General features: G+C 46.1%; 2 protein-coding genes and 3 non-coding genes across 15 annotated transcripts; 2 read left to right on the top strand and 3 right to left on the bottom strand.

The window, feature by feature from the left end:
• Positions 1-28: 28 nt before the first annotated feature.
• Positions 29-25227, top strand: pde7a (phosphodiesterase 7A). Of its 10 annotated transcripts, XM_084703203.1 has the most exons (17): positions 29-314; positions 2988-4540; positions 5025-5103; positions 6757-6823; positions 7082-7174; positions 7443-7557; positions 18427-18487; positions 19802-19891; positions 20867-21024; positions 21162-21225; positions 21571-21767; positions 22143-22274; positions 22404-22495; positions 22641-22785; positions 22874-22970; positions 23075-23155; positions 23257-25227. In XM_084703203.1, exons 7-17 carry the CDS (start codon positions 18481-18483, stop codon positions 23532-23534), a joined length of 1341 nt encoding a protein of 446 aa, XP_084559329.1. In that variant the 5' UTR covers positions 29-314; positions 2988-4540; positions 5025-5103; positions 6757-6823; positions 7082-7174; positions 7443-7557; positions 18427-18480; the 3' UTR covers positions 23535-25227. The 10 variants fall into 10 exon arrangements, with proteins under 10 accessions (XP_084559329.1, XP_084559332.1, XP_084559331.1 ...); XM_084703206.1 differs by lacking the exon at positions 7082-7174 and having other exon boundaries at positions 2988-3231; XM_084703205.1 differs by lacking the exon at positions 7082-7174 and having other exon boundaries at positions 2988-3376.
• On the bottom strand, positions 695-9609 carry dnajc5b (DnaJ (Hsp40) homolog, subfamily C, member 5 beta). 2 transcript variants are annotated; one of them, XM_084703216.1, is made up of 5 exons: positions 9492-9582; positions 5526-6371; positions 3350-3563; positions 2954-3128; positions 695-2092 (listed from the first exon to the last, which is right to left on the bottom strand). In XM_084703216.1, exons 2-5 carry the CDS (start codon positions 5630-5632, stop codon positions 2007-2009), a joined length of 582 nt encoding a protein of 193 aa, XP_084559342.1. In that variant the 5' UTR covers positions 5633-6371; positions 9492-9582; the 3' UTR covers positions 695-2006. The 2 variants fall into 2 exon arrangements, 1 of the variants encoding a protein (XP_084559342.1); XR_014766325.1 differs by lacking the exons at positions 695-2092; positions 2954-3128; positions 3350-3563; positions 5526-6371 and adding an exon at positions 9161-9362 and having other exon boundaries at positions 9492-9609.
• On the bottom strand, positions 938-1010 carry trnaa-agc (transfer RNA alanine (anticodon AGC)). Its single transcript has one exon. It is a non-coding gene; the product is annotated as a tRNA-Ala (tRNA).
• trnaa-agc (transfer RNA alanine (anticodon AGC)) lies at positions 1302-1374 on the bottom strand. Its single transcript has one exon. It is a non-coding gene; the product is annotated as a tRNA-Ala (tRNA).
• trnay-gua (transfer RNA tyrosine (anticodon GUA)) lies at positions 1563-1650 on the top strand. Its single transcript is given in 2 exon segments — positions 1563-1599; positions 1615-1650. It is a non-coding gene; the product is annotated as a tRNA-Tyr (tRNA).

Below are 25227 nucleotides of genomic sequence, written 5' to 3'. Positions count from 1 at the left end.
TAACTTGGGGCAAGAGTTTAAGCAGCTGATGACTCTCGCATGTCGACGCCATGACTAGGCCATGAAACCATAGATGACACAGTCTACAACATATTTTTCAAATAAATAGCCTAATACTGCTGATACATCAATATAAACAAATAGGGGGAATTCATTTGGCATCGGCTTCCGTATGGCCTTCTAGGTCTGTTACCGCCATTAAGCTAACTCACTCACTTAAGCGAATTGCACGACATTGTGAGAAATGCCAACGTTTCTGCATCGGTTTCGATAGATGCATTATCAACATTTTAAAACTTCAGTTTTTACTCCGGGTAAGTCTACTAGATGCTGGTATTAGCCTGTTCTAGGCTACTGGAAGCCTTCTACCCTATGTTCAGCTAGCCAGGTAAGGAAAAAAAGATGTTGATAACTATCCAATGGAATATAACAGGCTGGTCTTTTGGCCTGTTGTAGCTTACTGACAGGAAACTCAGAAAGTTGGTTAACGTCTCGAATTTTGACACGGGTAACATAGGCTACTTTGCCACTACGCCAATAGATTGTTTTATTTTATTTTATCGTAGCCAAATGGGTGCATATGGATACACGTGAGTTCAGTGGCGGTTCTAGACTAATTTTACTGGGGGGGCCCGGGGGGAGGGGGGGGGGGGGTAATCAGAGGGGCACATTAAAAAACGAACACAAAGGATATTTAAACATTACATACTTTAATTTTGCTTTACATTAAAATCATACAAAATGATCTGGCTCTTCCTCTTCCAGCTCCTCAGCTCTCTCAGTACCTTGATATGCTTCTCTAACTATTTTACTTACTAGAAGAAGAAAAATGTTTCCCACCCCCCAGTCAGCTCAGGGGGCCACAGGGGGGGGCAGGGACATTGGCCTGGCCCCCGTGTAGAAACGTCCCTGCATGAGTTATTTTTAAAAAGGTTATTGGAGAATGCGGGCATCGATCCCGCTACCTCTCGCATGCTAAGCGAGCGCTCTACCATTTGAGCTAATTCCCCATGTGGAACTGCAACCATGGCAACAGAAAAACATTTTTAAAGAAACTAGCTCATAATTAATTAAAATAAGTTGATATTAACATCTTAATAACAACAATAACAAAAATGTATTTATAGAAACATTAAGGCCAATCAGTTGGTCACTATTTAATAGTTTAAATACGGGTAACATAGGCTACTTTCCCACTACGCCAATAGATAAGGATTTAAATCATCAGCTGCTCTCTGGGTTTGTTAACGTAGCCTAATGGGTGCATATGGATACACATGAGTTATTTAAAAAAAGATTATTGGAGAATGCGGGCATCGATCCCGCTACCTCTCGCATGCTAAGCGAGCGCTCTACCATTTGAGCTAATTCCCCATGTGAAACTGTAACCATGGCAACACAAAACAAACTAGAAAAAAAAAAAAAGGCTCACGATTAATCGAAAATATGTTGCTATTAAAATCTTAAAACAAGATATATATAAAAGATATTTCTAAGAAATATATTTTTTTGTCACTATTTAATAGTGTAAATAGCCAAGTTTTTGCCTCTGGAATGTGGCCCCTTCGATAGCTCAGTTGGTAGAGCGGAGGACTGTAGAGTCTCTAAACTGTAATCCTTAGGTCGCTGGTTCAAATCCGGCTCGAAGGAGGGATTTTTTTTTTTTTTTTACTCCCTTTAAAACGTCTTGTTTTTATTGCTCAAGAATATGTGGAAGCAAAGTCCGGAGACAATTTAGTTATTTACAAGTGAAAATACAAAAAATAGATATGTACATGACTGACTGTTTTTATTGCAGAAAAAAAAAAAAGAACTTCTAGACATAATAACCTCCAGTTAAGCGACATTAACAATATTGTATTTGAGTATTTCCAGAAAACACAATAACTGTCCAGTAACAATTGACACTCTTAAATATCGTATTTACAAATATCCTGGAGTCGTAAATGTTATCAGGCTTTATAAGCTGGAGCACATCCATATTCCTCTGTTCGTCATGATGTCCCTCAGGTGTAGGCACGTCGTCCATCACCAATCAGCTGAGTCTTCTCACTTGCATTGACTGGCTGAGTTATAATGGGGGTGTCAACATCTGGAGAGAGGAGACAAGCTTTTTTTGAAGTGTTGTTTGGGGGGTTTGTCAGTCCACCTCATACATGCACCTTTGGAATTTAACTGAACTTCGAATCTGTAACTGTATTTCTTTGTCAGGAGATGACCAGCATATATCCTGGTTGGTGTTAGATCTCAGTTCGGATGTCCATAAAATGTCTAGTAATGTCTTTATCTCTTGTCGAATATATGGATCTATTAGCTTCTTACACAGGTGTTGCAGCCTTTTTCACCCTATAGTGTGCTCTTACAAAGAAGACACAGGTGCGAATATGTGCCTAGTTATTGTGTGTTAAATCTTAAAACATTGTACAATTTTTAGCTTTGGAATGTCTTGATTCTTTTTGGATTAGATTAAATAAGTAATCACAAACAACACATTTGTCACAAGCTAAGTGTTTGGAAAGGAAGTTGAATGCTTATTTAGTGTCAAATTAGTTTGCAGTGATTGCCGGAAACCAAAGCCATTGTTTCCCTTTTATCAAGATATGGCTCAAAATAACTGCCATGGAAACGCATTTAGCGAGGTGACGCAGAGACTGTAATTATTAGTTATGTTGACGACTGCAGCAAACATGAAAAGACCTTCCCACTGTTAACTGGCACCAGAACAATGGATCACATGCAAAACATCTGTCTCAAGTATCAACTCCACATATTCAAAATTAAATGGTGTTATTCAGTGGTGTTTGCAAGCAGAGTTATTGAGATTATGAGTTTATTAAAGAGTTACTGAGACTATGAAGCTGCAAATCTGGAGTGTTTCAAGCAGGCTTGCTCACCACACGAGCGTGATGTGGTTTCCAGACTCAAAGCTTCAGCATGTGTGCGTGAGACTCACCCGTTTCCATGTCTGTGCGTATCTGCTCCTCCAGGTCTTCAGGAGACGCGTAGCTGTCAGGGTCGTCGTCTCCCGGCGTGTGGGGTTTACACTTCCCACAGCAACAGTTGAAGCAACAGCACAGACAGCAGCAGAAGTAGCAGCCTGTCAGCACGCCGCACACTGCAAACAACCCCTGAGGATGCCAGATCAAAAAAACACAGTTCCAACGCTCACGCCAAAAACAACCCTCTATAACCTGGATGCACAGGGAGGGAGAGTAGTGTACGAGCAAACAAGTACGTAGTGGGAGTCCGTAGTCCGATACATGCTGTATGAATGTGAAATCTTCAAATTGAAGCCAAGAAATTAAATGGGAAACGCGTACATGATCTGGAAAGAGAGAGACCTACAGACCTTTGCCCACCAACTGGACAGCAGGAAGTATGTATTGACGTTTTCCTCTCCAAACTGCTGGGCCACGTACAGCCCCAGTGAACCATATTTGTCGTAGATGTTTCTCTTGGTGGTGTCAGACAGGACACAGTGGGCGTTATTCAGCTCCTTGAACTTATCTGTGGCATCAGGATTCTCAGGGTTCTTATCCGGGTGATATCTTAACGCAAGTTTTCTGGAAAAAAAGGATTGTAACGGGAATTAACGCAAATTAGTTTATGAGGAAGTTTAACTTAACTGTAGAGGTGTCACGAAGTGGCAAAAAGGGGTATGGGGGTTTAAGTGAGGCCTGGAAGAGTGAATAGATATGGGTAACTTGACCACGGCTGATTCATGTGTTTCCTAGGGCCTAAATTCCTGTCAACTGCCATACGCTGTGAGTGTATTATAGTGATGCTCATACATGTCAGTGGTAAGGGGGATCTCCAGTTTGACAAGACATAGATCTGCTTGTCATGGATCGAACCAACAGTTCACGGAGACTGTAGTATTTAATAAACATATATTTGTAGGTCGTTTTCAAAAACAAATTCTAGCGATATCTTTTTACATCCAAAGTTCCACCCCGAGTTCTAATGTTTGCATCAACATTTTATGATGCCAGGAGCATGCATGCTCGTTCATTTTTAATCAAGGCAACCAGCTCGGGAACTGCTGCTATGATTACATATTCATTAACAACAAGCAAGTGCTGCTCCAACGCTAACCATGTGAATTGTCCCAAAAGTGAATTTAAATTACATCAATTAAAGAGTACTTATGTAGAGGCGTGTGTATGAGTTTGAAAAGGAATTCATTTTATTAAGCCATAAGGATGTGACTTGTTTTAAGAACATGCGATGAGAATTGATTGCAGAAAAACTCAAGATTAGCAAAAATATTAATGTCAAGGATTCAAAAAATCCCTACAGCAGGGAATTAGGTTTATGCTCAAAACAACACTTCAGACATAGATTATGGGAAAAGATAATTGCTCTAACAGCATTTACGGCTTAGAACCCAGCGTGACAACAATATATTCCTAAATTTGGCGGTCAGATCATCCTGTCAGGTAATCAAGTAACAACACAGCGCATGGCAGCCAGATAAAAGCAGCACTATTCTACTCCTACCATCAGGACCTGTGGGCCTCCATTATAGCTGATCTCCCAGGTAAAGATACATCTTCTTGCGGCTGCATTGTGTAGCAGAGGAAGTGGCAGTGTGTGCATAGAAAGTAGAGCCACAGCCATGCTGACAGGGCCATGCCATTCCCAATGGGGGGTGTGATTTGTTTTCAAGCACTCGTGGATGGGCAAACAGACACATGTACACTCACACACGCACACACACACACACGCACACGCACACACACACAGTTAGGTACTTCAGGGTCTGTTGAAAGGAAATGAACATAAAAAAGGCAGCAACAGGCACACAGTAAACGAGGGAGTCTTTTATAAGGCCTGACCTACGCAGAACAAGGGCTGCCATCTGCTCTGCAGTATTAATATTTCAGTTTTGTGGAAGTCATATTGTATTCATGCAGCTGTCAGACAATCATTGGCTGTGATTATAAAAGGACTTGTATCAGTTAGTCATTCTCCAAAAGTATTTTTTCTTCTTCGGTTTTATTCTTTATGTTGTTACCTTTCAGTGTCTGCTCTGTTCTCTTTCAACATCTTTCAACCGACAACAGACCTCGGCAACCTCATTCAACAGTCAACAGAAACAAGGTAACCTCTTTCAATCCACAGACACAGACAGTCACTTAATCTCCCCATTAAACAGTCTGTGCAGCGCCTCATCTCAGTGGTGACCCTGCACCTGCAACACATGAGCTCAAGTGCATCGCAAATGTCATAGAAAAGGTCACTCCAGCCCTAATTGTCGTAATGTTCGCAATCCGTCAACTAATAGAGATGCTCGTGTGGCTGTCAATTTCTTGTGTCGACATCGGCGGTTACACCTCTCTCATGTCACGGTCGATGTTATGCCTCTGCGTCGTATTGTCCATATGGAATGTTAAAGAATGTTATGAGGACAACCTGTGAGGTTATGCTGGATTTTACAACGGCATGGAACGCGATATAGCCAATCACAATCAAGGATGGGAACAACCAGTTTTAGAATGTCCATTTGTAGATGCGTTTACTACCTGTAAGACTTTTTGATGTCGTCCTGTGAGCAGGTCTTGTCCAGACCCAGAACCAGATAGAGAGCTTCTCCTGAAGTGGAGAGAGTGCGTTGCCTCTGCTCTGACATCTCACTTCACCAGCACCTGTTCAGCACAGGTGGAGAGAAATCATCACAAGGACTTCCTTTCGGTCCGCAGGCATCCCCAACCACTCATAACAGCATGATGCCTAAACATCAGTTGGTTCTAATGTTCCACAGCAACATCAGATTGGTACTCATCTGTCACACTTATATCAGGGACCCCATTAGTGACCAAATGCCACTATTGCACCTGCATGAGCACCACTCAGTGAGTGTGCTCTAAACACATGACGCCATACAGTTCCATGATATGTGGTTGTTAAGCTCCACTGATCTGCCGGTCTACTGTTAGAGCATCATGCCTATTCATTATTTACAGAGATGTTATAAATAACCACGTTGTTTTCTCACCACAAAGAAGCTACCACTTGGACACACGTTTCACCCACTTACTCTATTTCCACTACAAGTCCTGTGCTTTGTCAATATCTGGACTCTGGATCCAAATCTGTTAAAACAATGTCTCATATTGAGACCAGAAGTATGAATCTGTCATTCGGTGATTAAATTGACGTTCTCATTGAACAAACAACACAAAAACAAACAAACCAACAAACACACCTAACTGACGGTTTAAGGCAGTTGCTCTGCAGATGTCCTCGTCGTCTTCTGCTCCTACCTGTTCCTTTCCCTCGGGTCCAGAGCTCCAGTGCTTCACCCGGTGAGGCAGGTCAGGTCAATGGAGTCAGGTATCTACTCTCAGGCCCTCTGCATCAGTGGAAGGCTGAGGGATGAATAAAACATTATGCTCGTCATGGCCTCAAGTTTCCCTGGCCCATGGTGATGGTAGATGGTGAACTGGGAGAACTTAGCGATGACAGGGCTAGCTAATGAGTGTTAATTTGCCACCGATATTCTTACTGGGTCTCCAACATGATTGGCTTCTCCAATATGATTCAGTTCTACAATGCCAGACTATTCAGGGCTGTTCATGTCCTGTTGAATCTAAGGGAAGACTCTGTGGCCTCAATCATTGAGTGAATCATTCTGATTCTGAATCATTCACTGAGCATTAAAAGGTTTCATTCAGCACAGTGATGAGCTTCAGTGAAAGTATGATTTTCAAGCTGTCCTCGGTCTCTGATAAGGTTCTATATGTTTTTGTTCAGCTATCGAAACACATAAGAGAGGATACAAAACAGACAGCACAAGAGTATCCTCTGGTGGCAGACAAGGGTAAGCTTTCCTGTAAGATGAATGCAACTGCCCTGCAGGATCAGGTGGGGATATTGATCATGTGTTAATTCAAATCTAATTGTTGGTGTTGATGTTTAACTTGGGTATTGTAATTATTATAATTTTTGGTTTTTACTATTTATTCAGTCACAGCTAAACAGCTATAGCTAAAATCGTCCCGCTGAGCTGAAGTGGTACTGTAGTGTTTACACATAAAACGCTTAACAACCAATTTGATGCCTCTGCTGCCCTCTATAGGGGGAACATTAAAAAACCTGTAAAAGCGTTTTTTCACCACTAGATGGCTCTGCACACTTGGTGACGTTTACACTACACATCCAGTTATGAACTGTGAGAGTTGCACCTTTTCATTCAATTACAGATTTTTTGGCATCTCAGCTCTGGCTGAGTAATGCAAAAATATACTAACTTGTAATTCAGTAATGTTACTCATATTATTATGCATACAAACAGTTAAATTAAACTATTGGGTGATTGTTTTATAGTAAATAAACAGTCGCCTTACAATGTGTGCATTGATAACAGTGTGCTGGTTTGCAAACAGTTAGGCTGACAGCACTATTATCTTTAATCTCAAATAACTTTGGTTTTATAACAGGTAAATCAATTAAGACCCAGGGAGATCCTCAGACCTCCTGGAGAGTCTCCCAGGGGCCGGGGAAGGGGGACCAAACTGCAAGCAGATACCTGTAACCCCTGAGGGTTTTCAGCAGGTATGCGACTCACCTGTTCATCTCCTTCCCTAAAAACCCCTGGGGCCCCAGCTGTGACTGTGGCAGCTACCTATGTCTGTCAAGGGATGTGTGTGTGTGTGTGTGTGTGTGTGTGTGTGTGTGTGTGTGTGCATGCTGTGTATTGACTATGGAAAATATGTGGTTACAAAATGGCTTCCTCAATAATTTGTATACACAAACATGCACATATGCAAACAACACACACACACACAGGCATTAGTAGAAGTGCACGTGTTCACTAATCTACACTTTGGGATAAGTACCAGAGAGTCTTGTTTCATGGTGGCTTACAGGAAAGGACTTGGAACAAATAGACTAAATAACAGCAGCAACAGCACTGTATTATATTTCACATTGATATTGAGAGACATTTCCCTTTATTCATTCCTGCAATGTAAATGTACAGTACACAACTAACCAAATATAACGCTTCAGCGTTGTTTCCAGGACTGTCAGAGTGATTTCGTTCTCCTGAGTCATCGGTGTAGTCTTGACTATACTGACTATAGTTTTCGGCTGCAATTTTCCACAATGTTGCCTTGGTTGCCTGGAAAAGACACAGGACCTTCTGGCAGGGGGTGTGATTGTGTGGAATTGCATTGTGAGCCGTGGAGGGAAGGGGTGGGGGGAGGGGGGGGGGGGTAGAAAGGAAGGGGGTGGTACTCTCATTATGACCTCAACTGGCAGTGAGCCTGACTGTTGCCATGGCGCAGCTCACCATTGTCCACCAGATCCCTGGCACAAGACAAAAAAAACTTTATAATTACAAAAAAAAATGTTGAAGATGGTCTTAGGAAAATTGCAAGAATTACATTCTTGGTTCATGGAAAAGCATTTAAGATGGAAAATGACTAGTCTGACTCCCAGGTAGTATAGGATTGATGAATTAAGCCTTAAAAAAGTAGGCATATTAAAGTGTATTTTTGACTGAGCTGTTTCGTGTTTGCTGAAGTGATAATATGCCCTCTCCCCTTTGTCATCACATCTTCCAAATAGTCAACGATAGGCAATTCTAGAAAAAATAGCATAACAATAGCAAAACAATAGCATAGGATATAGTTGACTCATTGTGGGTAGCTGCCAAATAGCAACAAGCAGCCATTTCCAGACAATATTAGTTCCAGCCTGTGGTTCTTAAGAAAGAAAAAAAACGACATCAAGAAACTGTTGCTTTCCAACTTTGTCTCGCGTTATAGAACTGTTTGTAGAGAGTCCCACTCAAGTAGTCTACAACTGGATGACTCATGCAAGGAAGGTAATCACAGGCAATGATGTGGACCGCTGTAGGGCAAACCCCGTTGTGGTGGAATACCCTTGTGGAGGTCCGTGCCGTCGGCAAATGACTGCTCAAATCGGTCTCGGGATCACCCTGAACGTGTAGCCAATAGCGTATCCTTTTACAAACGAATGACATACAACAGTCAAATCTCTATTGGCGTTGTATACGTTGCCTTGCTGCAATTGGATAAGCCTCACAAGGGCGTTTTTTGTGAAAGCTTCAACAGCTCCATCTTTGGCAGGTGGTGTGTATGCCAAGGAGATTATGGTGTATGCTGAAACCAGACTGTTTAGAAAGATTAGGTAGTGGTAGAGCAATTTACGTGTCTTTTGTTTCACGTTCAGTTGTTTTATTTTTCAGTTATTTTCACCATGTGACAATTTGCGTCGGACTAGTGCTTCTGATTGATGAACGTCGGGTTTCCCTCGGAGCCAGACACTTTGTTTTAATGACAGCGCTGCATTGAGTGAGTCCGATGCGTGGTGAAGTACTCGTGCTAATAATCCTTGAATTGACAAGAAAAAATGAAAGAATACATGCTACCAGTGACTCTACTGGTTTTAAAACACTGAATGAAAACCACCGAACCACTGTAAAGGCAAGTCGAATATATTTTTTCTAGGATTTCTTTCACCTCATTCACCGGTGTCGTGCATCAGCAGATATCCCATTTGAAGTGGTCGCTGGTCGTGCCTTTTGTTTTGGTTTGGAGACATACTGGGGAGCCATGCCACGATGAAGGCCGTCTGATGAGAGGATTTTTTTCCTGGAAAAGAAAAATGAGGAAGCGATTTTATAAACATACAGAGAATAAACAGGCCTTGTCCTTTGAAGGCCCAGATTTGTGTGAAAAAAGGAAGAAAAAAAGCAGCATGGTTGCAATTCGAATAGAATGAGACCAAAGGAGACACGCGAGAAGAAAAATACAGAGACTGTATTAATGACGAGGATTTTGTCAAGTTTAAAGTCAATGAGAACAAAATAACTTTACAGGGCAAGCATTGAGGATTTCCTAACACGCAAAAGGATAAATACTCTGCAACAATTCCCCATTGCCTGGCTTTCCATTTAATTCTGCACATTTTAGCTCTCTAAACTCATTGGGTTTTTTTTCTTTCCATTTTGAGTTTTGATCTGGATTGAGCTCTGTTTTAGTTCAATGGAAGTATGTTATCAGCTGCCGGTCTTGCCTCTAGACAGGCCGGTTCCCAAACATGTTCTCAGCCGGAGGGGAGCCATCAGTTTCAGCTCCAGCTCGTCTCTCTTCGGCGCCCCTGATCCCAGACAGCTGTCACAGGTATAACTAACCTCACTATTGCACCTGTATCGTTTAATATTCAATGATTTAGCATCGCCTATTAGGTAAATGCCGGCGTTGACACAAGTGCTGATTCTTTAGGCCTAGGCTGTGGAGTGTTTTACAAATTCTCATCTGAAAATATTCCAAGTGGTTCTTTTCCGTTTCCCCACCATGCATACGTCACTTTGTGTGAATCTGAAATATCAACGTCAGTTTGAACTCCTAGCCTCTGTTCAATGCAGACAAGGGACTCGCATGGCGATTAGCAACAGACGAGTCACCTTCCTTTTTAAGCCACCACAACGGCTGTTGCAGCCACACTTGCGTTGAACTGCTTAGCTTACAGTTTTCTTGTTCGACTACAACATGTGGCCATGAGGAACTGGAAGCACGATTACTGTGTGTCCTTTTGGTGCTCTACTTCCACAGGTAGCACAACGTTTAATGATTTAACCAAATGAGAACCCTACTTTGCACTTCGTTTGAAAGTTCGTTTGAAAGCTTTCCTTTTGTTAAGTGTTTCTATTGGTTGGTCACTAAATAGGAAGTTCCAATCATCCAACTTTGCCACAGTTGACTCTAATTTAGATCTCAAAACCGCTCCCCAATGTTGTCCATATCTTTGTCCATTTAAAATCTGAAAAAGGGAATGTGGAGTCAACACACTGGATGGTTTCAAACATTGACTTGATCATTCGATCTGGACTGTTGGCTTTCCGCTCCAGCTGTAATCATTGAACCCTATCTCAAATGTCTTACTAGACATTGATACTGTAGTGTTGAGTGTACGACCATCCATTAGGCCTTTGTCAAGCACCTTGACACCTCCACATAACCACCCATGTGTGCCTGACACAACATAGTTGTGGGCAGGAAGCCTTGGGAGAGAGACCTGCATCCTGGTCTCCAGGGGCCTGGGGGGCTAATGTTGGCTCTCAGGAGAGAGAAACAGCCATCGGTCAGGGAAATGTGGAGTGGATGGATTGACCGACAGAAGGGCTTCACATGTCTGTCCATCCGTCTGCCATCTCCCACTCCATCCTTTTCAACTCGTCGTTCCACTTAATTTCAAGCAATATGTGCCAGAAGGGGATTGTGGGATAGCGATGGGGCTCTGGTATTTGGCTACACATTAGGAGGACTGTTCTGGGCCAGCACAGTGTGACGAAGCTGCCCCCCCACCTGCCACCACAACCTCCACATTGCCACACACACACACACACACACACACACACACACACACACACACAGTCAAACCCTAGCCCCCAGGATGAGACCCATACCAGATGAAGGCTGGATCACACACACTGTGTGTTTACAAACACAGACTGGGGTCCATTGTGTTTCTGGGTCATGTTTGTCCTTTGTCTCCCCTGAGTGGGCCAGAGTTCATCTCTAATCGGTGGGGTGTGCTCTTCGTTGCGCTCCTTTTGTTGTGTGAAAACAGGACTTGCAATGAGCAACAGGCTTTGTAGTGTAAAGTGGAGTTCCCCGGGTAAAAAGGATCACTTGCGTATCATTTTTGTAAAGGGGATACAGAATATTGAAGTTGAGATGAAGGCATACTGCAGGGTCAGGGGAAACGAAGACAAGGCTATGGAGAGGAAACTTTTCATTAGTTGTTTTCCTCCCAGATAAGCTGGAAGTCACATTGCCAGACCCCTCTCCTCCTTTTTTACCCCTGGAACAATTTTTTCTATTGGTTAGTATGGGGATGAGCAATGACACACACACACACACACACACATTTGACACATGAAGTAAACAGCATTGCAGTGACTGAGTGTACTGTACAGGCTGGGCCCAGCTCTTGACTGTCACAAGTAGTTCTTTGCCAAGGAGCAATTACTTTACTCTTTAAACATTGTGTTTGTGTGCCGTGTGGGGCCTGAGGAGTCCTCGGTGTCCGCTGTGTGTTTTTCCCTGTGGTTCCACAGCACTGTTTTTGTGGTAGCGAGGACGGGCTACCGTTACAGAGAGAGGCCGTTAGACATGTGCCCGGGCTCTGGGGGCAGTGGTTTGACCCTGTTTCCCCTTTCTCTTTGGCTCAGGCGTTCCGCTCGCACACAGACACAGTTCTCTTTTGGCGCTTTCTCTCTCTTTCTCTGACTCTCTCACACATGCTGGCGTTCTCTCACCCCCTCGTTCAGATGAAGAAATTTCCTCTTGTAAACAGAGGGCGAAAAGAGAAGGGTCCAAGAAAAGATGAAGTCACCGAAGAATGTGTTTTTTGTGCTCGGTATGGATGTGAATGGGTGTCAAATATGCTGTTGGAGAGGAGTAGTGTCCGTGGCGTCAAATGAAAGGCCTCATTTACACATTGGTTGTGTTGCTGGTTTCTAGAAGCTGCCTGATAAGTAAATGGCTTGCACATCGTGATACAGGTTTAGAACATGCAAGCTGCTGTTTACTCACGGATTGCCACAGTGAACTTTAAACAGGGTGCTTTTTACACCCTGGGAGAGAAATTCGGCAGATTAGATTGGCACACACATTGAAAAGGTCTCGGTGTATAGAGCTTGGAGTAGGACACAGCCTCTGAGTCATGTGGTTTACATTACGTACACACACTGAACCCTTACATGCAGAATCCTACCCACTTCACATGGCCTTTATCCTGCCTGTCTGCCTGTCACCACGCCTCTGATCAAAGCCATGTTATTGACATCTGTCATGTTGTGTGTAACTGAGATATCACAATCAGCTTGGAAACAAATGCCCAGTATTGATGGGAGCAGTTGGTCACATGTTTTACGACCCAGAGGGAGATTAGCAGATAATGTAAAACTCTTAAATACACAAGAAGAGGACATGGGGCGGCTAGTCTTCCTGTCCGCACAGATTCGTTTTTCTGAGTACCGGAACAGCAAGTGTTAAACGGCACGCTTTTATTGGAAGGGAGTCAGTTTGTTGATCTTAACTGTGACGATAAGGTTTTGGGCCGATGGCGTTGGATTGACGTAGTCTCAGGATGTGGTAAGAATGCTGAAGGAGTTTGTCGTTTCGCAATCTGCCCTGCTTTAACCTTGCCGCTGCCAGAATCCAGAGCCTGTGGTAAAGCAGACGGGGTCCGTGTGACTTGCAGGGGAGGAGGGTGGCTGGCTGGCTGGCTGCAGCTCTGAAGCTCATTCAGGATTTGGATCTTTGCGAACAGGACACAAAGCTTTGTTTCCTCAGATACAGGCATGCTGCCCCCTCTCTCTCTCTCTCTCTCTCTCTCTCTCTCTCGCTCGCCCCTCCCCCTCTCTCAGGGGGGCTCCTTGGTCACATGACCGCTGTTGTTTCTAAGCTGCCGTGTTGAGTGCATCAGGCTGTGAGAATGTGTTTCAACATATCAACATACACACACACACACACACACACACACGTACAAACTCAAACATTCCTTGTTTTGGTTAGAGAGAGCGGCCATTAAAAACACATTTATACAAGTCCCTTTTAAAGTGCCTTGTTTAAAGAAACCTTCAATTAGTTTATGACACTTCTCCTGACGGTAAAAAATAATTTCAAATGTGTGATTTCTGAGGGTCGGTCTGCAAAGGGATGTGTTCTGACAGCCTGGTACTCTCCACATACACCCTACATCTTCTCTCTAAGAGTTTGTTGGCGTTCAGACTTTCTATGAGCAGCAGCTACTGTACACACACACACACACACATACACACACACACACACACACACACACACACACGCTTCCCAGTGAAGTCCAGGGTTATGGCCTAGCACTCACTCAGTTTCTGGAATGTGCTATTCCACTACACAGCATTGCACAGCCAGTAGCCATTACTCAGGAGGAAACACTCCGTTTATGATGTCCAGCTTCTTTTATCTCTGAGAGTTTACAGACCGTGTGTGTGTGTGTGTGTGTGTGTGTGTGTGTGTGTGTGTGTGAGAGACATGATGTATGAGTTTATGGGAATACTGTTGGCTTCCTACTTGGCATGACCCCTGTCTGTAAACTGGTTGTCCTCAGTCTTTCTTTATGACTAGCTACATGGGGAAGTTTGATTTTTATCACTGTGGCTAAAATAGGGAAGCGTGGGATGGACTGCCCACTGTTGAACACCCGCGTACTGTCCTCCAACACAACGGTATAAATAACACATAGGCAGCCTTGGCTATTTCTATCAGTTTTGGAGGGTTTAACTGATGCTGCGCGTCATGTGAATGGCCCAGATCTCGATCTGTGATGATTACTCACGTGTGAGTTAGGATGACGTGCACCAAAGAGCCTATTCAACCTGTCTGCTTTAAACACACACACAGGGACACACACACACAGTGACACATACACACACAGTGACACACACACAGTGACACACACACACAAGAAAAAGAAACATGTTATTGCAGACAAAAGCCTGAAGACACACCTCAGTTTTACAGCAGTCTGTCTTCGTGGACAGACGTGTTAACCCCAGGAAGCAGTCATTTACTGTCATACGTAAACAGTTTAACAACCAAAACCATCATGTTCAAAGTCAAAGTTGATTCAACCATACCTGTGCAAACCCATGGCAGTAACACTAAACCTTCAGCATGTTCTCAGCTTTGTGATTTAATCAAACATTTACAGACCGACGGCAGGCTGGAACAAGCCTGGCCTGTGACATCATTAAGGAGCTAACTCAGTGGCTTCTGCTCTTTGACCCGGGCACATGGCCCTAAACTTGAGGGCAGTGATCTGATGGGTAAGGCCCGTCTCAGATTGGCTCCCCATGACGTCATCGGACGTGCAAGGGTCATGACCCCTGTAATAAATAGGGTTATCCTGCTAGTAGGTTGCTAATGGACACTGGGTGGGAGAAGGCCAGCTGGGGTCAGCTGCTGACAACCACTAACTAAACTGCCCGCTCTTCTGACCTCCCTCCCTCCCTCCCTCCTGGGAACAGACGTAAGGGTTAGGGCTAGTGAATCCTGCAGTATTTCTTCCACATTCTACATGGAGGAGGATGAAGAAATGCTCACAGACTGATGGTCAGAGATGAGATTGAGAAGGAGTGTGCCAGACCCCAAATTGCCAAGGTGTGTGTGTGTGTGTGTGATCGTTGGCTCGAGGCAGCTAGGTGTGTCAGGAATGACTAAACTGGCACGTGTAGCCATTCCTGCTCAACATGACACCCACTGTGACGTTGGTGACAGAGTGGCTGAATGCACCATCACATCCTTGTTTACCTCATCAGGAATGTGTCAGATATGGATCCTAGGTTTACCTGTGCCAGCCTATGTCCCCTCCCCATCCTTCCACCTGGCCTGTGCTGTTCTCTCTTGGGACTGAACTGGGCATCACTGCACACTGGGCCCACACACACACACACACACACACACACACACCCTCACGCGCTGTATTACTCACATGTTAACCACCAGTGGTGTGTGTAAACACAGTGGCCTGTTGACAGTAAAATACAGCTTGGCAGATTACCCACTATGAGTCAAGCTGTTTGCTAGCCAGTAAAATATTAGCTTTGGATTGGCCACTGTCATGTGGGCTTAAAGGACATACAGGGTCAGAGACACAGGCCCTCTCCAGACTCTCTCTCTCTCTCTCTCTCTCTCTCTCTCTCTCTCTCTCTCTCTCTCTCTCTCTCTCTCTCTCTCTCTCTCTCTCTCTCTCTCTCTCTCTCTCTCTCTCGTACACGTACCCTTGTGCGTCTGTAGGACACACCCTGATCCTTATCATGGCTGACGAGTGGTTAAGGAGTGTGTATCAGTAACAAGGGCTCATTAAGTTACCACACATACTGTAACACTGCCCTTCCAGACTGGAAGCAGCTTCTTTATGGTTATCACGGCAGGATTATCGCCCTCCCATCAAAACGGTCTTTAACGCTGGCGGATTTTCGCCCCACCGAACCTTCTCAAACCCTCTCTGTGTATGTCCATGTTTTTACAGCCTTTCACAATGGTTAGTGGGAGAACATGGCTTCAAAGCGTTTTGTTTTTCAGTCGAGAGGAGAGAAGAGCCTGAGGGGATGAGAGACAGAGGGGGAGAGAGGGCGAGAGCGAGGGAATGATAATGGATAAAAATCATGTATGCAAATCGTCTGAGCCCATTGACGTCACAGCCAGAGTGCTCTGCCATCTGGGGACACCCTAGCCAGCTTGAAAACCAGCCAGCCCAGAGCCTCTCCTACCAGGGCCCACTGTACAAAAGAGCATGATGGGTAAAGGAAAAAAAAAAAAAAAAAAAAAAGCACACAGACCCAGTCTGACCCTCCATAGCTGTGGTCCAGACAGCCCAGAGCATGGTGCCCAGAGCTGGGGACAGTCAGACACACAGGGAGGGAGGGAGGGAGGGAGGGAGGGAGGGAGGGAGGGAGGGAGGGAGGGAGGGAGGGAGGGAGGGAGGGAGGGAGGGAGGGAGGGAGGGAGGGAGGGAGGGAGGGAGGGAGGGAGGGAGGGAGGGAGGGAGGGAGGGAGGGAGGGAGGGAGGGAGGGAGGGAGGGAGGGAGGGAGGGAGGAGGGAGGGATACAAAAAGAAAGACATGAAATTAATGTGACAGCAGGACCAAATCTTTAATCTGGATCTATAATCACATTCCAGTCTTTATCACTGCAACCTGGGTCCCTCTCAAACATAAGATAGACGCGTTTATGAAGCCAGAGATTTCACAGCTACAGAGCTATCTAGAGTCTTCTCTAGGGAGGGAGGGAGGGAGGGAGGGAGGGAGGGAGGATTGTGCTGCATGGGAGACTAACCCTTCACTGAGTGGGGGCCAGTGTGTGTGGTGAGTTTGCTGAGCCAAAACCCTGATAGGAGGGTCAGTCCATCTGTCTGTAGGTCATGCTCTGACTCCTCTATCACCTGTCTCGGCTATCCCCAGGGAAATCCTCACAGGTCATGCCCTCTGTTAACGCTTCTACTACTACAGCTACTACTAACCCCCACCCCCCGCCCTACATGTATGCTCACTGGAGATGATACTCTCCTGCTGAAGCAAGACCACAACGTGGGCTGTTTGTAGTCTTGCATTAAACCCATCAACTCTGCTCAGAACAGATGAACCTGCATTCTCTCTGTGTCTTCGTGCTGTCCTTCCTGCTCTTTATGTCTCCTTCCTTCTCTCTCTTTTCTCTTACACATTGCATTTACACTATACACATTTTCATTTACACAATTGTATCTTGTACATTTGTATTTTTTTATATTTGTATTTTTTGTATTTTTATATTGTAATTGGCAACTTATATTTTATTATGACAACTTATTTTATTTTATTGTACATTTTATTTCATTCTAATTCCACCTAGTATTGCTAGTTTATGTACCCTGTATGCCCTTAGTATAGATAGTCCACAGATTTTAATTTTAGGTTCATATGTTTATTGTATGCCAAAGTTTATTCCTTGTCTGTGCAAACTTGCATGGCGAATAAATCCCATTCTGATTCTCTCTGTCTGTCTGTCTGTCTGTCTGTCTGTCTGTCTGTCTGTCTGTCTTCTCCTTCCCTCCCCCTCTCTGGTTGTGCGTGCTCAGTAAGCTCAGGGAGAGCCGGTGTGAGTGTCCGTTTCCTTAGTGACCGTCAAGCTGCTTTGCTTCAATTTAATCGTTACATGGGGAGCCTATTACTGCAGGAAGTGAGGTGTGATTAACTCTATAAGGCTCCCTTCTCCTCCAGCTTCAGACCTCCGGCCACACTTCCTGTTAAGCGACAGGCAACATGGGCCTTCACGCAAGGAGCCTGCCTAGCTTACAGTGAGTAGGTGGGACTGTGAGTTGTTCTGTAGCTATAAACAATATATTTACTAGTGACTAACACAGAACCGGCAGTATGTCACCTATTTGGCCAGTTCTGTTTTCAAATAACGTAAAATGTGTTTGTTTTCTTTATTTCAACATTTTTCGGTTCAGCCTTTTTTTCTTTCTTTTTTTTACCCAGCGGAAGTACAGGGTCGTTTACTGATAATCCCCATGAAACTCTACACCACGTGGGGGGGAGGAGAGGGGGGGGATGTGTGTGTGTGTGTGTGTGTGTGTGTGAGCAGTACATAGAGAGGGGGGTGGGGTGCAGCATGTGCCATGTTCTCACACTCCCAAATAGCTCGATGGGAGACACAGAAACACACTCAACAGGCACCTTGAGAAACGGCATGGGAACACTGTTTATAAGTAACGCTTCACCCAAGTCCACCCACATGCGATAAGCGTCTCGTTTGTGATGCCGTTAACGCTGCAGTTCTTTACAGTTTGTTTTGCATTCTGAACCACAAATAGATTCTGGTCTTTTAGCTTCTTCTTCTTCTTCTTCCTCCCTGTTCTCCCCAGAGACGAGGAGCCATCTCGTACGACAGCTCCGATCAGACAGCCCTGTACATCCGTATGCTAGGTAAGTACTGCCCACCTCCTCAAACACTAACACTCCAGCACAGCGGACAAACTGGGTATGTTTTCCACGGTGTGTCGGTTTCCCACCGGCACACGCACGCAACACATTCCACGTCAACGCCACTTGCAATCTCAAGCAGAGTTGAGGGGAAAAGGCCTCTGTATCTTTTATCGATGTTATTGTGCTCACCCAATGACACAATGACTTAAACAACATGACGCAGAACTAGGGGACAGATGAATAAATTGAGACAAAGGGAGAGAGGGGGTAAAGAGGATAAAACGGAGACCCAGAGTGGATGGTCAATCCCTGGCCCGTTGATAATCTCTCAATCACAAAGGGCTTAAGTCCTGTCCTCCGTCCCCAGGGCTTGTTGAATGGATCAGATTGACCCTGATGGAGATTTGATGTGAAGTGCTACTGGGTACTAGCCTGACGTTGTCATACTCATAATTCTAGTCAGAATATGAGTCTGATAACTCGTTGGGCTGTGACTATGGGGCGTGTTTCAACCAAACTCGTAAAACAAATGCCTCTTTGCCCAATTGGATAGAGCTACAACCAATCAGAGCAACGTAATATGTTGCTTGTTGAAAACGAATTCAACCCAAGCGCTCTTTCGTGATGTTGTTGATTACGTTACTGTTGATCATCTGTCCATCATTGAATAAAGCCCACCCTGACAATTTCATTGGCTCCGGTTCGGACATAGTTTTGTGTGTGTGTGTGTGTGTGTGTGTGCGCTCATAGATCTAACCATAGAATAGAACCTGTTGTGGGAACACACAGCCCGTCAACAAGGCAGCGACCCTGACAGACTCAAACCAGGATCGTTCCCTGGGCCAAAACACTGGGCCCCCCTGTCAACGACCTTCAACAGCTACACGACCTTCAGCTGCCTAAAGTGCTTCTGGCAATGCAGTCAGCCACTTTTCTGTGAATGTGTAATATCTGTGAATGTGTCATATCTGTCGGTATGAAATGGGTAGCAGTCCAGCCTGGTTGAGGTTATAGGAGGGGTATTGCTGAGGTCATGGTTGTTTTGTAGAAGTTGATTTGTGTGTTTTCATATAGCGTGGCCTGGAAGCTTAGCAGAGGCAGAGCTCAGGGCTTCTGTGTAAAGAGTTTAACCATATTCCCCAAGCATAGCCATGGTTACGCACACACACAGGAAAAACTGGCCTGTCTGTTTTTCATCACAACACAATGTCATCCAGCTCACACACACACACACACACACACACACGCGCGTGTCTGCTTCCGTGCTTTGCGTACAGCGTGTCTCTTGAGGACGTGTGTGTTGGTTCCCTCTAGGAGATGTGAGAGTAAGAAGCCAAGTCGGGTTCGAACCGGAACTAAGAGGAACCCACCCATACCTCTGCATCGACTACCGAACACTCCACTGTGAGTATGAAGAGCACCACACTGCTGCTGGCCCAGCCTGGCCCAGCCCATCTCAGACCTGCCTGGCCCAGCCCAGCCTGGCCCAGCCCATCTCAGCCCAGCCCAGCCCAGCCCAGCCCATCTCAGACCTGCCCAGCCCAGCCCAGCCCTGCCTAGCCCATCTCAGACCTGCCTAGCCCAGCCCAGCCCTGCCTAGCCCATCTCAGACTTGCCCAGCCCAGCCCTGCCTAGCCCATCTCAGACCTGCCTTGCCAAGCCCTACCTAGCCCATAAAAGATTGGCTAGATGCACCCATCCAAAACCTGCCCAACCCTGCCTAGCTGAGCCTGCCTGCGTGCCTGCCTGCCTGCCAGGCATGCTCACTGATAACCTGACTGAGATGAAGAGATATCCCCCACCTGCACACTGTCTACAGGTCATACCTGCCTCCTCAACCCTCCTCTGATGTCAGCCTCACTGACAGATGTTGTCACACAGCCCTGGTCGTTCACACACTGATAAGGCACAGCACGTGCGTGTTGTGCATCAATATGTGACTAATGGACGGATTCAAATCCCTCACAAAAGGACCTGGTGCGAGCTGCTTACTAAGTGCCCAGGCTGAATGTGAGCCTTGCTTCATGTTGTCTGTGTCCTCGCCAGCCCGCCTGTTTTCACCTCAGACATTTGAAGTGTGTGTGTGTGTGCTCACTTCCTGGTTCAAACATAATGGCCTTCCTTAGAATGCTGACGTGCTTCTGGAATGGCCCCTTGGCTTTCCCACACAGCCACAGTCTGTGTGTTAGCGTGGCCATACGCAGCACGACGCGCGTCTGCCAGCCAGTTGCCTTTTAGAGTGGGTGGCCGTATCAGCAATGCGTGTCTGTGTATGAAGTTTTTCTACATTCACTCCATTCCACGTCATTGAGTTTCATATCTAACTGCAACATTTTGAATTGCAGCTACTAAGAGCTCTGTGTGTGTGTGTGTGTGCAGCTCGGCTGGGGTGCAGCTCGGCTGGGTCTGTGTGTGACGGCAGGATCCACAGACTTCTGAGCTTCCAGAGGAACCTCCGCTCCTCCCGTCTGCTCCGGGGAACCACCCAACACAACCACCTCCCCCTTCTGGACGAGGACTACCTGGGACAGGCCAGGGTACACACACACACACACACACACACACCAGACAGCACCGTTTCTTCTCCTGTTTTTGAGAAGGAAAGTGTGGAGGCCACACTCCCGAACCTGTTCCAGACGTGGACTGTAACCATGGTTTTCCTGTGTCTCTGCAGTGCATGCTGCAGAAGGTCGGAAGCTGGAATTTTGACATTTTCCTCTTCAACAGATTAACCAATGGTGAGACTTCTCTGGAATAAAACTGCGTCATCATCACAAGCACTTTTCTTTTTTCTTTTTCCCCTCCAACACCTTCACTTGTGATAGTGTTTGTGAGCGTCCCTGTCAATCATATCACTATCAAACCAGACATAGACAACAGTGCCCTCTGCTGGCAGCTTCCAACAGCTAATATTGGCAAACGGTTTTGCTTTGTAACAGTTGCAATAGATCGGAAAACATAGATCCGCAGACTACACTGCGATATTAACATTACACGTCGGCCTGTGAATCGGGTGTGAAGATCCTGCGGTGTATTCGTCTTGACCGTGTGTGTCTCTCGTCCTCGCTCCTCTCCCTCCCCAGGAAACAGTCTGGTCACCCTGACCTTCCACCTGCTCAACCAGTACGGCCTGGTGGAGCTCTTTCAGCTGGACATGGTGAAGCTGTGGAGGTTCCTGGTCATGGTCCAGGAGGACTACCACCACCAGAACCCCTACCACAACGCTGTCCACGCGGCCGACGTGACGCAGGCCATGTACTGCTACCTCCGGGAGCCCAAGGTGAGCCGGGGAGCCCAGCCACCGGGGGGGAACGGGGGGGGTCAGATGGCTGAGCGGTTAGGGAGGCGGGTTCCGATTCCCAGCTGTGACAAATGACGTTGTGTCCTTGGGCAAGGCACTTCACCCTACTTGCCTCTGGGGGGGAATGTCCCTCTACTTACTGTAAGTCGCTCTGGATAAGAGCGTCTGCTAAATGACTCAATGTAATGTCAATGTAACAACACCTTGCTAGCGCTGTGAACACGCACAGTGTGGGGCGACGGGACGAGCATCTGATAGGGTTGCGAGGGCGACCTGCAAGGTGGTTTTGTTCCATGGTGTTGCTGTGGCTTGAACCTGTGGTCACGTGGGGGTTCTGTGCTTCCTGTGATGCAGCTGGCCAAGTCGCTCACTTCCTGTGACATCCTGCTGGGTCTGCTGGCGGCTGCCACTCACGACCTGGACCACCCCGGGGTCAACCAGCCTTTCCTCATCAAGACCAACCATTACCTGGCTACGCTCTACAGGGTAGGAACACACTGTAGAACACACACACACTGACACATGCAGGCACAAAAACCTAGCTTTCTGGATCACCGGTTAACTAGGGGACTGTGTGTGTGTGTGTGTGTGTGTGTGTGCTTCTCTGAGGAGCAGAATACCTCCGTTCTGGAGAACCACCACTGGAGGTCTGCAGTGGGCCTGATTCGAGAGACCGGGCTCTTCTCCCACCTGCCTGCTGAAGACAGGTCTGTGACTCAGCTGTCCTGCCGCACTGGCCAATCAGCATTCAGAGCATTCTTTTTTTTTTCTTCTTTTTTTTAAGCATTCACGTTAACTTTGAACTGGCGTTAATGTGGTTATAATCCATGCGCTCTGTGTTTGACTCGTCAGCCTTAACATGGAGAGGCAGCTGGGCTCCCTGATCTTGGCCACAGACATCAGCAGGCAGAACGACTACCTGTCCAAATTCCGCACGCACCTGGACCAGGGAGACCTGTGTCTGAGCCAAGCCAGCCACCGTCACTTCCTCCTACAGGTCAGTTTCCTGCTGGCCACCAGCCGTACAGCCGACTCTGGGGAAACTGCCGGCTCTAACCGTCCATTGTGGCTCTAACCCCATGTAGATGGCTCTGAAGTGTGCGGACATCTGCAACCCCTGCCGCCCATGGGAGCTCAGCAAACAGTGGAGTGAGAAGGTCACTGCAGAGTTCTTCCGTCAAGGTACACCCTCCTCCTCCTCCGTCCCTGCTCTTCTCATCTTGCTCTCCTGTACTTCCTCTTCCATCACTTCTTACCGTGTCTCTCGTCCTCTCGCCCATCTTCAGGGGACGTTGAGAAGAAGCACAAACTTGAAGTCAGCCCACTGTGTGACAGCGAGGTCAACTCCACTGGCAACATCCAGATTGGTAAGAATTGGGACTTCTTGTCCTGTCCGGTTAGGATGAACACATGTGCATCCACATCAAGGCCCTCTCTAAATCAATGAATACGTGTGTGTCTGTTTCAGGGTTCATGTCATACGTAGTGGAGCCTCTGTTTGCAGAGTGGGCCCGTTTCTCAGACACGCGCCTCTCCCAGACCATGCTGGGCCACCTGGGGCTGAACAAAGCCAGCTGGGGGGGGCTGACGCAGGAGCCGTCCACCAGCAGCGAGGAGGCGGAGCCAGGCCCTGCTGCCACGGCGAGCCCATCCCAACCCACAGCCGCCTCCACGGAGTCGAATGTCACAACAGCAGCGGACAAAACCAACTCCAAAGAAATACCTCAGGGAAGCAGAGAGTCCTGACACTCCATGTTTGCCCTTTGACCCCTGATCCATGGCCTTGGGTCTTTGTCACACTGGGAAGAGGGTGGGGAAGGAATGAGTGTACCGAGTAATGAGTGTCACCGCCCCACCAAATCCTGAACCCTTTAGTTGTTCCCCTCCCCCCCATCTCATTTTGACAAACCACTGATTTTTATTTATTTAATTTTAATTCCTTTCTTTCTTTGACATAGAGCAATACATAGATACCTCATTTGGCTACTGCTGTATTTCCTTTAATTTGCTTATTTTATTTATTTTTCCTCTGTAGTTTGTAGGCATTACTGATTTGACACACCACTATTTGGATGGCAAATTTAAGGGAATAACAAGAACCGGATAAACACCTGGATGGGAAGTGCCATTTGCAAACAATGTCTTGAATGACTTTGAAGAAATTGATTTGAAGACACCTTGAGTATTCAGAGACAAGCCTCGCTTTAAGACTTGTCAAAAATGCAGTGTGTGTTGATGCATTCGTACCGAATATTCTTCCTCGTGTGAGAAAAATAATGTGATAAGCCCTGTCCTTTTGCTGCCTCTATGAAGACTGTTTACAGGTGTCCTGTTTGTTCGTTGTATCTGTCCCTCTAACAAATAATGTCCAGATTTGCCTTGTAAGCACAGATGTGAAAAAAACACTTGGGTTTAAACTGTCACCGTTGAAGCCATGAGTAACGCCTAAGTCAGTCAGTCAGACGGACGGACAAACACACCAGATGCCATAAATCGCTCCACCTGTGCTCCTTCGTATTCCTCTCCTCCCTTTGTCCCTCCCAGCTACAGTATCAGCCAAGTTGCTCTCTCCAGCAGACGTGATGAACAGTCAACAAAAGTATTTCACAACTCCACTTCCTCTTTGCTCTTCTGAAAAGAGTCCAGCTGTTTTGAAGATGAAGCGACAGTCAGTCAGTGGTGTAAGAGCTGGCAGGAGGGACCTGGGCCTCCCAAATCTGACGTTGAACCCTGGATCACTCCCTCAGACATCACACGCGCATCTCACCACAGCTCCACTGGCTCAGGGTACGCCAATCGCCACCTGGAGGGGGAGGGATGTACTGCAAGACGTGGGGGGGGACTCCTCTCCAGAGGATCAGCCTGGTTTCGTTTACAACTACTAAAGGCGACTCCCTCCCTCCTCTACAGAATGTCTCTTTTAACCACATGCAACCAAGAAGACCTGCTCGACTGATGCCTTATAACTATGCACAGACTACGCTAAGTGACCAAACCAGCTCCTACTCCTCCCATGAAGTGCATGGTCTGCTTGCCCCTTTTAATGCATTGTCCAGTCCTTTTGCCTTTTGTTGTAAGGAGAAAATACTGAACCCCCCCCCTGTTCCTTTTTTATATGGAGAAAAAAGGTGACTTTTGAACATTCCATTTCCTGATGTTTTTAGTTTGTCTACTTTGATTTTGTACAGTGGCACAAAAACAGGTGTTTGTATTTTGACATTCTGAACGATAACAGGTGCTTTTCTGATTTTAGCTGACTTGTATTTTTGTTGTAAGTGCTGTAAGACTGTTGATAAAAACTGTTTACAATTTGTTGCAACAGCCATTTTGGGATGAAGACTTCAGCTTCAAGCCAGACTTTGTGAAGGCTTAGCCATATTCACCTTTTGATACATGCCTGTTGCAGTTGCCTTTTGATTAATAAAACCAGTTGACATAA

Source organism: Hypomesus nipponensis, chromosome 8 (assembly GCF_054491055.1).
Source record: "Hypomesus nipponensis isolate SF chromosome 8, ASM5449105v1, whole genome shotgun sequence".
NCBI lineage: Eukaryota > Metazoa > Chordata > Actinopteri > Osmeriformes > Osmeridae > Hypomesus > Hypomesus nipponensis.
The sequence above is the reverse complement of the archived record's forward strand: the minus strand, read 5'-3'. Positions and strand labels throughout refer to the sequence as shown.